The following is a 12218-nucleotide window of genomic DNA, read 5'->3' as shown; positions in this document are numbered from 1 at the left end:
CTTATTTTTAACTTCTTGACAAACTAAATCAACTCTACCTGAAATCTATAAGGCTTAAGATTTGTGAAATCTGGACTAAAGTGTCCAACATAAAATACAAATTCTAAGCAAGCAACTCACGCCTTTTTGACATTTTTTAAAATGCGCTTTTATGTGTTGGTTCTCTCTGCCAGCTAAAAATCAAAGCCATCAGCAACACTTAGAAAAAAAAAGCCAAGTTGAGATTTGGTAATTTGAGATAAAAGAGTTCAAATAAATATAAATCCCTGTAAAAATCAATTAAATGATTCGACATGACGATGCAGGGAATTTTGATTTACAGATTAAGCTAAAAGCTAAAATACAAAAGGCTCAAATCAGGACTAAATCCTTTTTACGTTGATTACTAATTATTTGACATTTAAACTTTTGCTTTTTTTACAATATTTTTTTTTTCCTCAGATAAAATATATATGCATGTTATCACTCGTCTCCCCTGTCATGAACCCTTTACCACACATCGTCTCGTGGAGAGACAATCTATAGTCGTTCTATTACACAACGACTTCAGAACGCTTTAAAAGATTACAGAAAATGTATGCAGTGCAGAGGTTGTCAAATCTAAATAAATATAAAATGTACTTTTTTTAATTCTCTATAAACCTTTTAATAACAACTGTGACCAAGTATCAGAAACGTAGGAAGCTCTTTCATTTTTTTAGTTGTAATTCTAAACTCTTAAATCGAATCATAAAGCAAAGGCTTTACCTCTACGTGGTACTGCGACGTCTCTTGCATGATGAAATTGGAGTTGGAGTATTTTTTCCGCTGCTCTGTACGTAACAAAAAAAGACAAAAAATTATTCTATGCAGACCAAAAGCCATTGTAAAGTAGGTCTGTCCATTAAAAACCAGCTCTGACCGTAAGTCCACATGTTGGCGTTTCGGTAGTGAGACGAGACGAAGGGGAAAAGTAATGCGTGAGCTTGAAGAGCACACAGCAAATAAGGAAGTGACAGATTTTACCATATGACCTCACAGCCAACAACTCTGCTAATGATTCAGGTCTATGGCACACTTAGCAAGGCAATTACTTTAGATTGTGAATTAGATAAATGTTTTTTTGTGCTGAAGCAAAACAAAAACCATGTCAAAATACGCAGTTTTTAAGTTTTTGTAAAATTAAACATTTTGTAAAATGTGTCAGATTAAAGAATATATAAGCCCATGTAAGTAAAATGGCCCCAAAGGCACCAAATGAGTACTTTGTTTTACTATTCTGGTACTAGTGGTCTTCATTTCCAATAGATTATACAGGAAGTGGGCAGAGAGTGAAAGGGGGAACGCAGCAAAGGTCTCAGGGTGGGAAAACAAACCCCAACCAAAGACAGAACGCCTCCCTCTCCACCGTACACCCCCCCCCCCCCTAAATAAGTTAATCTTAAATCTTATATCGTAGGGTTGCGTGCATCTTGAATTCCCCTCCCACATTTCATAATGTAGTCAGAGTTGGCACGGAACAGCCAGGGCTGGACTCATAAGTCCAGATTTATTAGAGGTACAAAGATCAATGACAGCACCAGGATCGGTTCCTCCTCTCTGGCACTTTACCCACCAGTTAATAAAGTCTGACTATATCTGAGACCAGCTAAAGAATGAGCCTGAGTCTCTACAATAAGAATGATTCTTCACAAGACAAAGACATTTAAGATGTTCAAAAATGTAACTTAGAAAGTTAGAAAAGGGAAACTCTGCCGATCTTTGTAAACGCTAAGTTTCTTTAATAGGACAGTCTGAAAAACTGAATTTATATTAACAGCGACTCCATGAATAAATCAATCTCTATAAAATCTAACACAGATCAGGTTTATATAACCTAATCAATATTTTCAGCTGATCACAGACTCTCACTGCAGCATGTTCAAATATGGAGATCAGATCAAAAACTAAATGTTGAAAGTATCTTGATGCCAGAACAAAAAGTTTAACAATTTAGCACAGCTTTGCCCAAAGGTATGCAGATCTGTTTTGAAGTATTTCTTCAGGAGACCATTTGTCTTCCAGCTGAACTTATTTGGGTCATTCATATTCAGTAGCAGAATAATACATTATCGACAAACATACAACATTGTAAATAGGTAAGAGAAGAAAACAATCAAGGTGGTTCAATGACCTGCAGCTGCTACACATGGCCTCATAGGAGATTCACATAAATAAAAGACTACAAAACACTGATACCAGCACAGAAAGGGACGTATCAGGTCCTAAGGATGATAATGGAGTCAAGCGATAAAGGTGTTTCTACAGGTTGTTTACAGCAAGCTGCATGAACAGTTTGTACCACACAACCTCATCTATGTTGTTGATTTTGTATTACAGTTCCTATAAAAGTCTTACAGTGTCTTGCAAAAATATTCAGACATCTCAAACCTCCTGAGACCAAACTCTTATGTTTTTATGTGATGAGACTAATGCAAAGTGTAATTGTGAAATAAAATAGAATATATGTTTTATGTATATATACATAAAACAGTAGCCAAAAGTCTGAAAATATGACTTGCTTTTGCATTGAGTCAATACTTTGGAAAACCACCTTCATTGTAACCACTGCTACATGTTTTTACAAGCTTTGTGCATCAAGACTGCTCAGTCAGATTTGATAAAAAGTGTGTGTGGGCATCATTTTTCTAGGTCTTGCCACTGATTGTCAGCTGTATTTAAACTGGACTTTGACTGGAGCGTTCTAATACAAGCTTTGATCCAATCGCTGTGGTTTTAGCTGTTTGCTTAGGGTCGTTGTCCTGCTGGAAGGTGAACCTCCACCACAGTCTCAAGTCTTTTGCAGCCTCAAGCAGGTCCTCCTTGAAGATTATCCTTAATCAAATCTATCAATCTGACCTGTTTTTGCTTCATTTTCTAATCCTAATAATTCTTTTTGTTCACCAACAATCTCTAGCAAACTTCTGAGGCGTCCACAGAGCAGAGTGGCAATTAAATCACACAGGAGGTGGACTGTGGACAAAAACAGTTATATAAAACTGTTTTTGACACTTTTGTTGTTTTTTTCCTTTTATTGTTGCTATTTTAAAATTGAAACCATTGAATCTTTAAACCCATAAATTCTTTTTTCAGAGCAAAAACATTTTACAACTTCTAAAAGCCAGAATAAAACAAAAGCACATTAATCTCAGCAGTTATTTATGTCCACATGCATGTCCAGATGTCCTCGTAAAGCTTAGTTGGTGCTAAATGAGGGCACCAAAGTGATTGGACCCGTTTGGCAGGTAAATATTATTAAAGGCAACAATTATGACATGTTCCTACAAACTCTAGCAATAGCTTTCATCTCTAAATTTCCATGTTCCATCTACCAGAGTCAACATTCTGATGTCACACCAGGTTTTGTCTTCATACAGATACATTTCCTATTGTTCACTTTATGTTGACTGCAGCACAAAAGTCCTGTTGTTTGCAGAACACTTAAGAAAATGTATGTCAAGGCTCAGTGAGTAAATTCCAATATTTACCCTTTTTACCATCGTGACAAAGAGCTCTTCATGGAGCTCAAGCATAACATTGAGTACAGATTTAAAAAGCGGACGACTTTGTACCGTCCAAACGATGCAACCGATTGCCTTCCCTGTTCCTTCCATTTCCTTCCTGCTTGGCTCTCCGCAGGTGAAACAAAAGCGTCAGGTGTCGCTCTGAAAGCCGAGCTCGACTAATGTCTTATTAATGACCGACATTAATTCCAATCAATTCACAGCCCTGCGACCGAGTGCAATAAGAGCCACTTAGTCGGCAGATGGGCCGATCTGCAGAACTCTCCAGAGTCAATGGTCGGTGATAAAAACACAGCACCTGGCAGATTATCAGCCTCTTACGTGACCCAGATCCATCGGACAATCACTTAAACGCCACGGAGTTTGATATTTCACCTCAAGCAATCCGATCCTTGCAAAACTGGCACTGCTTTCAGAGCTAAATGCTTATTTAGTTACATTTATGAAAACACAATTACTAGAGAAAAAAAAACTTGTGCTGCAATGAACAAAAAGGATAAATGATACAGTAAGCTGACATTTGATTTTTTACAAAATCATTTCTTTCATGTTGACCTTTAAGAATAAATGCACAAATCCAAACTTTGCAGCTAATTTCTGATGTCTGGTTTTAGAAAGTTTTGATCTGCCAATTTTGGCCACTGAAAACAGCCTTAGCAACTGATCTTTTTACAGCCTTCCTGTCATGAGCGATGATGTCACACTTTGTGCATGAGAAAGAAGTTGTAAAACATGATTTTGGATATTTTAAAACAAAGATATAATTATTACAAAAAGTGGATAAAAATTGTTTTTGGCATCTTATGTTAGCACAATTAGAGCTGCTAGAATGACCAAAACTGCTGTGCCTGCGTGTTTCCCCTCCAGATTGTATACGACAGATTTACTTTAACTCTGAAGTGATCTAATCCGGCATGTTTCATGACTGACAGAAGCTGAAAGCTCATAGTAAATACAAATTTAATTTACACAGTTGTCTGACTTTCTGCTTCTTTTGACTTCGAAGTCTTCGTAACTCGGTAAAATCAGAAAAATTGCAGTTCAAGGCCAGATGTAGAAGAAGGCAGTTTCCAGCCGCCAGCCGATTTCTTGGTTCCCTTCTTTACACAAAGATACCTCACCAGAAAGCGTCACCATCAACATCCAAAGAGTAAAAGTAAATACGGGTATCAGAAGAGTCAAATCTTTCAGTTAGAGACCTCACCTGACAGAGACATTGTCCAGAGAAGCTTAGGTTGTTGTCTGAGTGTTTTGGTCCAAAGCAGAGCAACGATTAGTCTGATGTTCTCACTTTCTGCTTCAGCTCACAGAAGCTGATAACAGATCAAGCAGAAGGACCTGCTCTGATTTGCATCACTTGTCTGCTGGACTGTTTGCGTTATGGGGGGAAGTTTGCATATGTGAGATTACGCTGCTGCATGTTTATTAAACACTTCATCCAGGTCTGTTACAGATAGACAGCCCACAATATCCTCTGAGCAGAGGGAGGACAGGCGATCCTCCCTCTGCTGGTAGCGGTGACCATCTGTTGCTCAGTTGGAGCGGGGCAAGAAAACAACAACTAATCACACGTACAGTAGGATGTCGCACAGATCACCAGTGGGTTGCTTGCACCCTGTGGATATCTGGAAGACAAATAGCTTAACCGTGGTTGCAGGTGCAGCAAGAAAGACTCTGAAGATACTTTGCAGCCGTTCAGCACCGTCTCCGGCTATTTGAGCCGGTTCTAAATATAGAAGCGTGCAACCATGAAAGAGCGTTGCCCCGTTGCACCTTTGTGTTGTTTCTATTTGAGGCGACTCTTTGGCAGGTTGGAACATTTTTCTCTGTAGAAGGAGGTGCCGACAGGGACCAGTGAGCTCATGTCGGAAGCAAAGAAGGGAGGATCAACAAGCGAATGAGATGGAGAGTCTGCCTTTTCCTTTCCACTGCTCAATGTGCCTTTTATTCACCTGCCATGCATGGGTATCCCCACCCTGTTCCAGCCGCACATTAAGAACAGGCACACCCTGCACTTTAACTCTTACTCCCTCACACACACACACACATTATGTTTTCCCATCTCCGCAAGGACTTTGCACCGACTTCTATTTATTTTTCATTTATTTCTATAGCCTAACCCTAAACTTGGCTCAATTTAAGCCTGTCACCATAACATGTTTTAATTGTCCCAGAAATGATTGCGATAAACGATAATATTGTCGTTTTGAGACCATTTTCAACTAATATAACAATAATATCAAAATATCAAAAACTTTAAGTTCCAGAGAGCGTTTATCACTGAAACAGGCAGACATTTTAAAAATCCAAAATAAATAACACAATTAAAACAACTATAAAATGGATTATGAAGTCTCAGCAAAACAAAACAGCATTTCAAAGCATATTAATTATTAGGCTCAGACAGGGTATACATGCAAAACTGCCATATTGCACTCATTTTAATTCATCGTTAATTGATGTATTGATTATTGTGATACACTTATTTTTATGTGGTTTAGGCTTTGGGTATTCACAAAGTAGTATTTGTTGGAAAAATGGGCCTCACAAGATGATAAATGCTAAACACACATCATAAAAAAAACAAACCTTAGGTAAGCAATGGCAACAGTCAGAGAATATTTCATCTTTTTTTTTTTTGCCAGTGCAAATATAAGTGAATCACTTGCATACCACACCCTTGTATTTAAAGAATGCACTAAAACATGAATGCATCCGTTCATATGAGAAGACACACAGAAGCTAATGCATCCCACTGCTAATCCTTGCTGTATCACCTGGGGAGCCGGAAAGTCCAGTTTCCTTCAATAATCCTTTTCCTCCCATTACCCTCATTTTCTAACTGGGTGTCACCAATGGGGGGAAAAGAAAAAGCTCGTCCAGCACAAACATTGGTAATTATTTTTACAGTCAGCAAGTATGCACATGTGTTTAATTGGAGAAGGATTGTGACAGCGTGGTAAGGTCGTAAAACCCCAGCCACACGTCGCACATGGCGACCTCTGGGTTTCCTGATGGAGACATTTGCATTGCAAGTGCAATAGTATTTTTATGATTTGTGTCCATGGCAGAGCGGATCTACAGCAACAAAAGGTGTGGAGGATTCACGAGTGTGTAAGGAAGACTTTCTTCTGGCACAAGGGACTGATTTTGAAACGTAGCAGGTGTCAAGTTATTCTTTCCGAGTTGATTTATATTGCTAGCATTGAAATATTATCTTTCATAAGAGTTAGAATTGCTTGGATTCGCTCCACATACGCTTCTTCGGCGCACCTGCAACTTTTCAGTGATATCAGTGCCATTTTACGCCATTCCTGCCAGTCTTGACACTGTAAATAAACTGAATTGAAAATTGTTCATGAAGAGGATGCTTGTAAATAGTCAGATTATCTTAAATTAATAGAAATATGACAGTGTGCTGCATTTACAATATAGCAGATCTTGACAACAAAAGTAAAGGAACTTGTTTGTGCTTATTGTTGTTCAGACAATAATTGTTTGCTTACCTAGATGGTGAATAATAAAATAGATAAATTACAGGACTTGCGCCCATATAATGTGTCCACTTTCATCTCAGAAAGTAAATAACTGTGGCTCTGAGTCTCAAATAGTAACACTTTTACGAAGGCACTTTAAGTTTTCAAGTCATGATTTATTTTGTTAGAAGCGGTACGTTTGAATAAGATAGGCAAATAAAATACAAAATGAAGAGCAATAGTTTTTACATACAACATAAAACTAACCCAAAAACCATAAATCAATTAATATTCCAACCAGGGCAACAAGAAGAATCCACTTGCTTGAGTTTAATATCAACAACTGAGGATAGAATAATGTTTTATGCCTATAGAAAAATTTTATTCCTACCCAGATCTGGTAGGTTTACAATTTTCGATGCTCTTTGCAGCTAGGATGTAAGGAATTAATAAATTCAAGATAAAGTTGTCTTGTTTCTATAAAAACTATTCTTTTAATGGTAAATGTGTGCAACCCCCTAAATTACACGATTTTAGCTGTCAGCAACCTGTTGTGACAACATCCAGCATTAAAGGTAAGCAAAGACACAGGCTAGATGTGTGTGAAAGCACATTCTTGAAAAAAAAAAGCCAACGGTAAAGAAACACCTCTACAAGCTTACCATAGAGGGCCTTGGCGCTGAGCTTGCTGTCCGATCTGGCCACTCCACTGTAATGACAAAAGGAGGAGATGGGGTTACGCTGGAAGCCCTTCATCTTCTCTCCCTGAATATTAGACCCTCAAACGCTTCTGATAAACATGGGACAGGGAGCAGACTGGACTACATTCAAAGTGAAGCATATGGACTGGAGGACAGAAAGAGAGAGTGGAAACAGGAGAGAGGGAGGAGAAACAGAGGGGGAGCCCAGGCAAAGCAAACAACTCTGAACAGAGCGGCTCTGTGCCCAAAGTCCCTGACCCACACTACCTTCCACAAACTGGGTTAGTGATTCTCTGCAGCCGACGCAGCTCGACTCAGTCTGCACGTAGAAAGGCAAACAACCACAGGAAAGCAGCAGAAATGTGTGAAACTCACTTGGCTTGCCTCGACAGAGGTCCTGGGGAGTTCATGATTTCAGGCATCCACCTGGGTGAAGAAGCAGAGAAGAGGACAGTCAGGATAAAGGTAGAGGACGCATCTGGAGGAGAATGGGGATATTTTCTCACCACAATATTATCTTATAAACAGCATGCTGTAATTTTGTAATCTAATAAAAAAAAACACACAACTGTGATCTATTTTCAGTTTTTTACACGTAAATATTTCAGACCAAACCAAGTTTAATAAATCCCTTACAGAGATATACTGAGTAAAGCAAAGGACAGTTTTTCAATTATGGGAGAAAAGCTCAAATGTGAAAAAAGTCATTAGAAAATGAATTTTACTTCAGCTTTTTGGAAAGCCAAAATTAACACCTAATAACTGCCTGGCATGTGGAATTTGGAAACATTTAGTAGAACCTGTTTGGCAACAAGAAGTAGACTGAAAGATGTCAGACAGCAACACATCATACCATATAGTCTAGGAAAATTCAACAACAAGTGGAAAGCAAAGTCAGTTACATCCATTAGTCTGCGAAGGGTTACAAATTCACTTACACAGGCTGTGGAGCCAATCATTAGCCAGGCGATAACAGCATCACTAATCCCAAGGAGAAACGCAAGCTCATCAAAAAGGAAAAAAAAAAGAACTTTGGCACGAAATTGTCCCTAAGATTTTTGACACAACACTAAGACACCATTTCAGAAAATGAGCACCTGGCTGAAGGACAAGCATGATGGGTGTAGTGGCTCATAGTGGCTCATAGCCAGTTATTGCAAACCCTTTATAAATGAAATTACATTTAAAAACCATGTATACACTTATGATATCCATGTCTAATACTTGAGTTTGTTTGATGATTTAAAACATCCAAGTGCGACAAAACGCAGTGAAAATACATTTTCACAGAATGTTATGGTTTTATAAGGAACAAACTAAGACTTATAGTAACAACTGCACAACACAGTGAGAATTTTTTTTTGCATATTTTTAAGTTTTTGTACAAATGCTGTAGCATAAAACTGTATACAGTCTAATGTGAAATAGGTTTTCTTAGCAGAACTATTTATAACTTTTGAACATTTTCTCATTTTGTGACTTTACAACCACAAACTTCAATGCATTTTAATGGGACAGAGTAACAAGTAGAGCAGAACTATGAAGTGGAAGACAAATTATACTCGTGAACAATTTTCAAGTCTCAATTGGATTTAGGGTTGCACTTTGACTGGGCCACTCAAACACATTAATATGCTTTGTTTTAAACTTTTTCACGGTAGCCCTCACTTCATACTTATGGGTTTTGCTGTAAGGTGAATATCTGCCTCAGTCTAAATACCTTTGTAGCCACCAAAATAGATTTTTTTCAGTATTTTCATGTTTTTTAACATTAATCCATAGTATGACTTCTGGAGGCAGCTGGTTGCAGCTAAATATCAAAATATTAAAGCATTTTTCACTCAGCTGGTGAAAAAGTTGAGATTTTCTCTAGTAAAAAACTAAGTTTCACTCTTCTTAACAATAAGAAGCTACATTTTGTTGTTGGGTCACAAGAAATTCCAAAAATATTCAATTCTGTGATTGCATCGTGAAGAATGTATGAAGAAGTTGAATACTTTGGCACGTCGCTGTCTATTCTTAACATTATGATGTTAAAGAGCTCCAGGTGTTTTATTAAGTCAGATCTGAAGTTGAGGTGTGCAGCTTCTGCAGCTGCAGGTGGGGGAGACAAAAGCAAACAGCAGGCTGATACGTTCTGTGTAATTAGATCCAGTCCACCGAGGGCCAGGCCTGCATAACGAAGAGCGCATTAATTTAGTCGGATTTTTCACACCCAGACACACAAACTAGTTGTCTGGCATTATTAGCGCGTCTTCTAAGAACACAAAGCAATGTGTAACAGAACCCGGCTCCTAAATCTGAAGGATGAGGAGGAGCAGAGAAGAAGAAAACAAAACCTTCCCACGCCCTTCCGCCTCAGGCCTTTGGCTTAGCTGTGAACGCGTGAAGAGACAGGTTACACAGTAAACCCCGGGTCCACAGGCCTATGAGTGAGCAGCCTAATTTTCCTCATCTATAATCAGCCGAACCCAATAATATGTGTGACAAAGCATAAGTGAGGTCTTTTAGGTATCTGCTTTTATTACATAATTAAATCCCAATAAACGTTGGTTAATGAGAAAGGTGAGCAACAGTTAAGACTGTAGATAATAATCGTCTTATTTGACTTTTAAACACCAAAGAGCCACATCCTGCTGTAAGGCAGCAGCTCTGTTTGTATTATTAATGGGTAGCAAGAGGTTAGGATCCTGTGTCACCAGCAGATGTTGGCTGCAGGAAACCGGTCTTGTGTTCGACTCTCTAACATCGATCGGCCGTAATGTGTGGCGAATCTTACGTTTGCCATACCGAGCAGCTCACACTTTAGCTGTTGGTAGGACATAAACACCCTGTGTGACAGTTGCAGGTGTGTTTAAACAGCATTCTTCATGGAGATCATAAAAAAACAGCTTAAAGCAGTAATCTTCTCAAATCCTCTGAGGGAAATAAAATGAAAGCTCACACCCACACTTTTTACAGCTTGACCCCCCGCTGTGTGGCTCCACGGCTTAAATCTGCCGTGACAAAGAGTATTTACTTTGCCATAAGTGAAATCTGCTACAGACCGCTCTTCCTGCTCTTATCGCTCCGGTCATCACCGCTCCATGCTATTGTTCGTGGCTCTGGCCTGCTGCCAGCGTTCAGGAGGCGCCCGAGGCCAGAAGAGGACAGGCTCGGTGTCATGTATTGTCAACCTCGCAGCACAAGGCCATCTGTGCACCTGCATCTGCTTGTTGCTGAGCAATGACAGCTTTACCTCCAAAGTACAACGTCCTCCATGATTACTGGAAAGGACCCCAAGATAAAGAAAGTAATGACTCAAGAGAAGAAAGACTGAAAAAAGGAAAAGAGGTGTGGAGGGCACATGGAAGGAAAGACTGAGATTAAGACTAATCATATCTATACCTTAATGGGTGTGGAGGGCACTGTGAATGACCAAGATACTACAGAAAATGGCTTGAAATCCAGATAAGCAGAACTTTAAAGTATTTCTAATTTTACTCTTTATCTGCTCACCAAGAGGTTGAGTTTAAACTGTTATCTAATAAGTTAATAAGGCAATACAGATTCAATGATCTTCTAGCTTTCAAAAATGACAAATTATTTGAGTGAGCAGGTGATAAAATGTGACATTAATCATCTTTGGTTGATAACTAGTGTCAAAAACTAATATATAACATCTAATTAGTAACTAATTACTTACTAATAAATAAATATGTTATCATATGACATTATGATAATAATTTATAAATATTATAATCATTAAAAATAAGAAATGATTGATTAATAATACCATTTATTTCTTATGAATGCACAATGTTCAAGCTCTTACGACTAGACGTGAAAATGCAGGCTACACGTCCATCCATTTTTTTACACCCTTGTCCCTCAGTGGGGTCGGGAGGGTTGCTGGTGCCTATCTCCAGCTGGCGTACCGGGCGAGAGGCTGGGTACACCCTGGACAGGTCACCAGTCTATCGCAGGGCAACACAGAGACACACACCTAGGGGCAATTTGGAGAGGCCAATTAACCTGACAGTCATGTTTTTGGACTGTGGGAGGAAACTGGAGGACCCGGAGAAAACCCATGCATGCACAGGGAGAACATGCAAACTCCCTGCAGAAAGACCCGGGCCGGGAATTGAACCCAGAACCTTCTTGCTGCAAGGCAACAGCTCTGTGCAGCCCGCAGGCTACACATTTAAAAGTAATTAATAAATTAATATTAACCACTATCTCACAATTTTTTGGGACATAACACATGAAAGCTGAAAGATGTTCAACTTCTGCCACTATTGCTACCGTCACTATTATGTCCCATGTGTTGAGTTTCAACACAATACGATACATCGGGTGGCGATGACTTTCGCCTGTTGCCATCGTTCATCGCTCCCCATGTGTTGAGCCCGATATTGTTGCTGGAAGAAGAGCAACAACTTGTGCAAATGCGAATGGGTCATTTAATATCGACTGGGATACAAAAGAGTATCTTTGAAAAATGTATTATTCTTGTATCG

The 12218-nt window shown here is 39.0% G+C and overlaps 1 protein-coding gene across 2 annotated transcripts in view; it reads right to left on the bottom strand.

The window, feature by feature from the left end:
- Window positions 1–12218, bottom strand: part of eps8l2 (EPS8 signaling adaptor L2) — a 30403-nt gene that overhangs the window by 15101 nt on the left and 3084 nt on the right. For both annotated transcript variants that reach the window (XM_008412129.3, XM_008412128.3), the window contains exons 2-4: window positions 8095–8145; window positions 7681–7727; window positions 748–812 (exon numbers count right to left, since the gene is read on the bottom strand). In XM_008412129.3, the coding sequence (XP_008410351.1) occupies window positions 748–812; window positions 7681–7727; window positions 8095–8141 (159 nt within the window). In that variant the 5' untranslated portion in view covers window positions 8142–8145. The remainder of the gene's footprint in view (window positions 1–747; window positions 813–7680; window positions 7728–8094; window positions 8146–12218) is intronic.

Source organism: Poecilia reticulata, chromosome 6 (assembly GCF_904066995.2).
Source record: "Poecilia reticulata chromosome 6, P_reticulata-male-v2, whole genome shotgun sequence".
NCBI classification, from domain to species: domain Eukaryota; kingdom Metazoa; phylum Chordata; class Actinopteri; order Cyprinodontiformes; family Poeciliidae; genus Poecilia; species Poecilia reticulata.
Note: the sequence above shows the minus strand (reverse complement) of the source record. Positions and strands in the feature narration are given on the sequence as shown.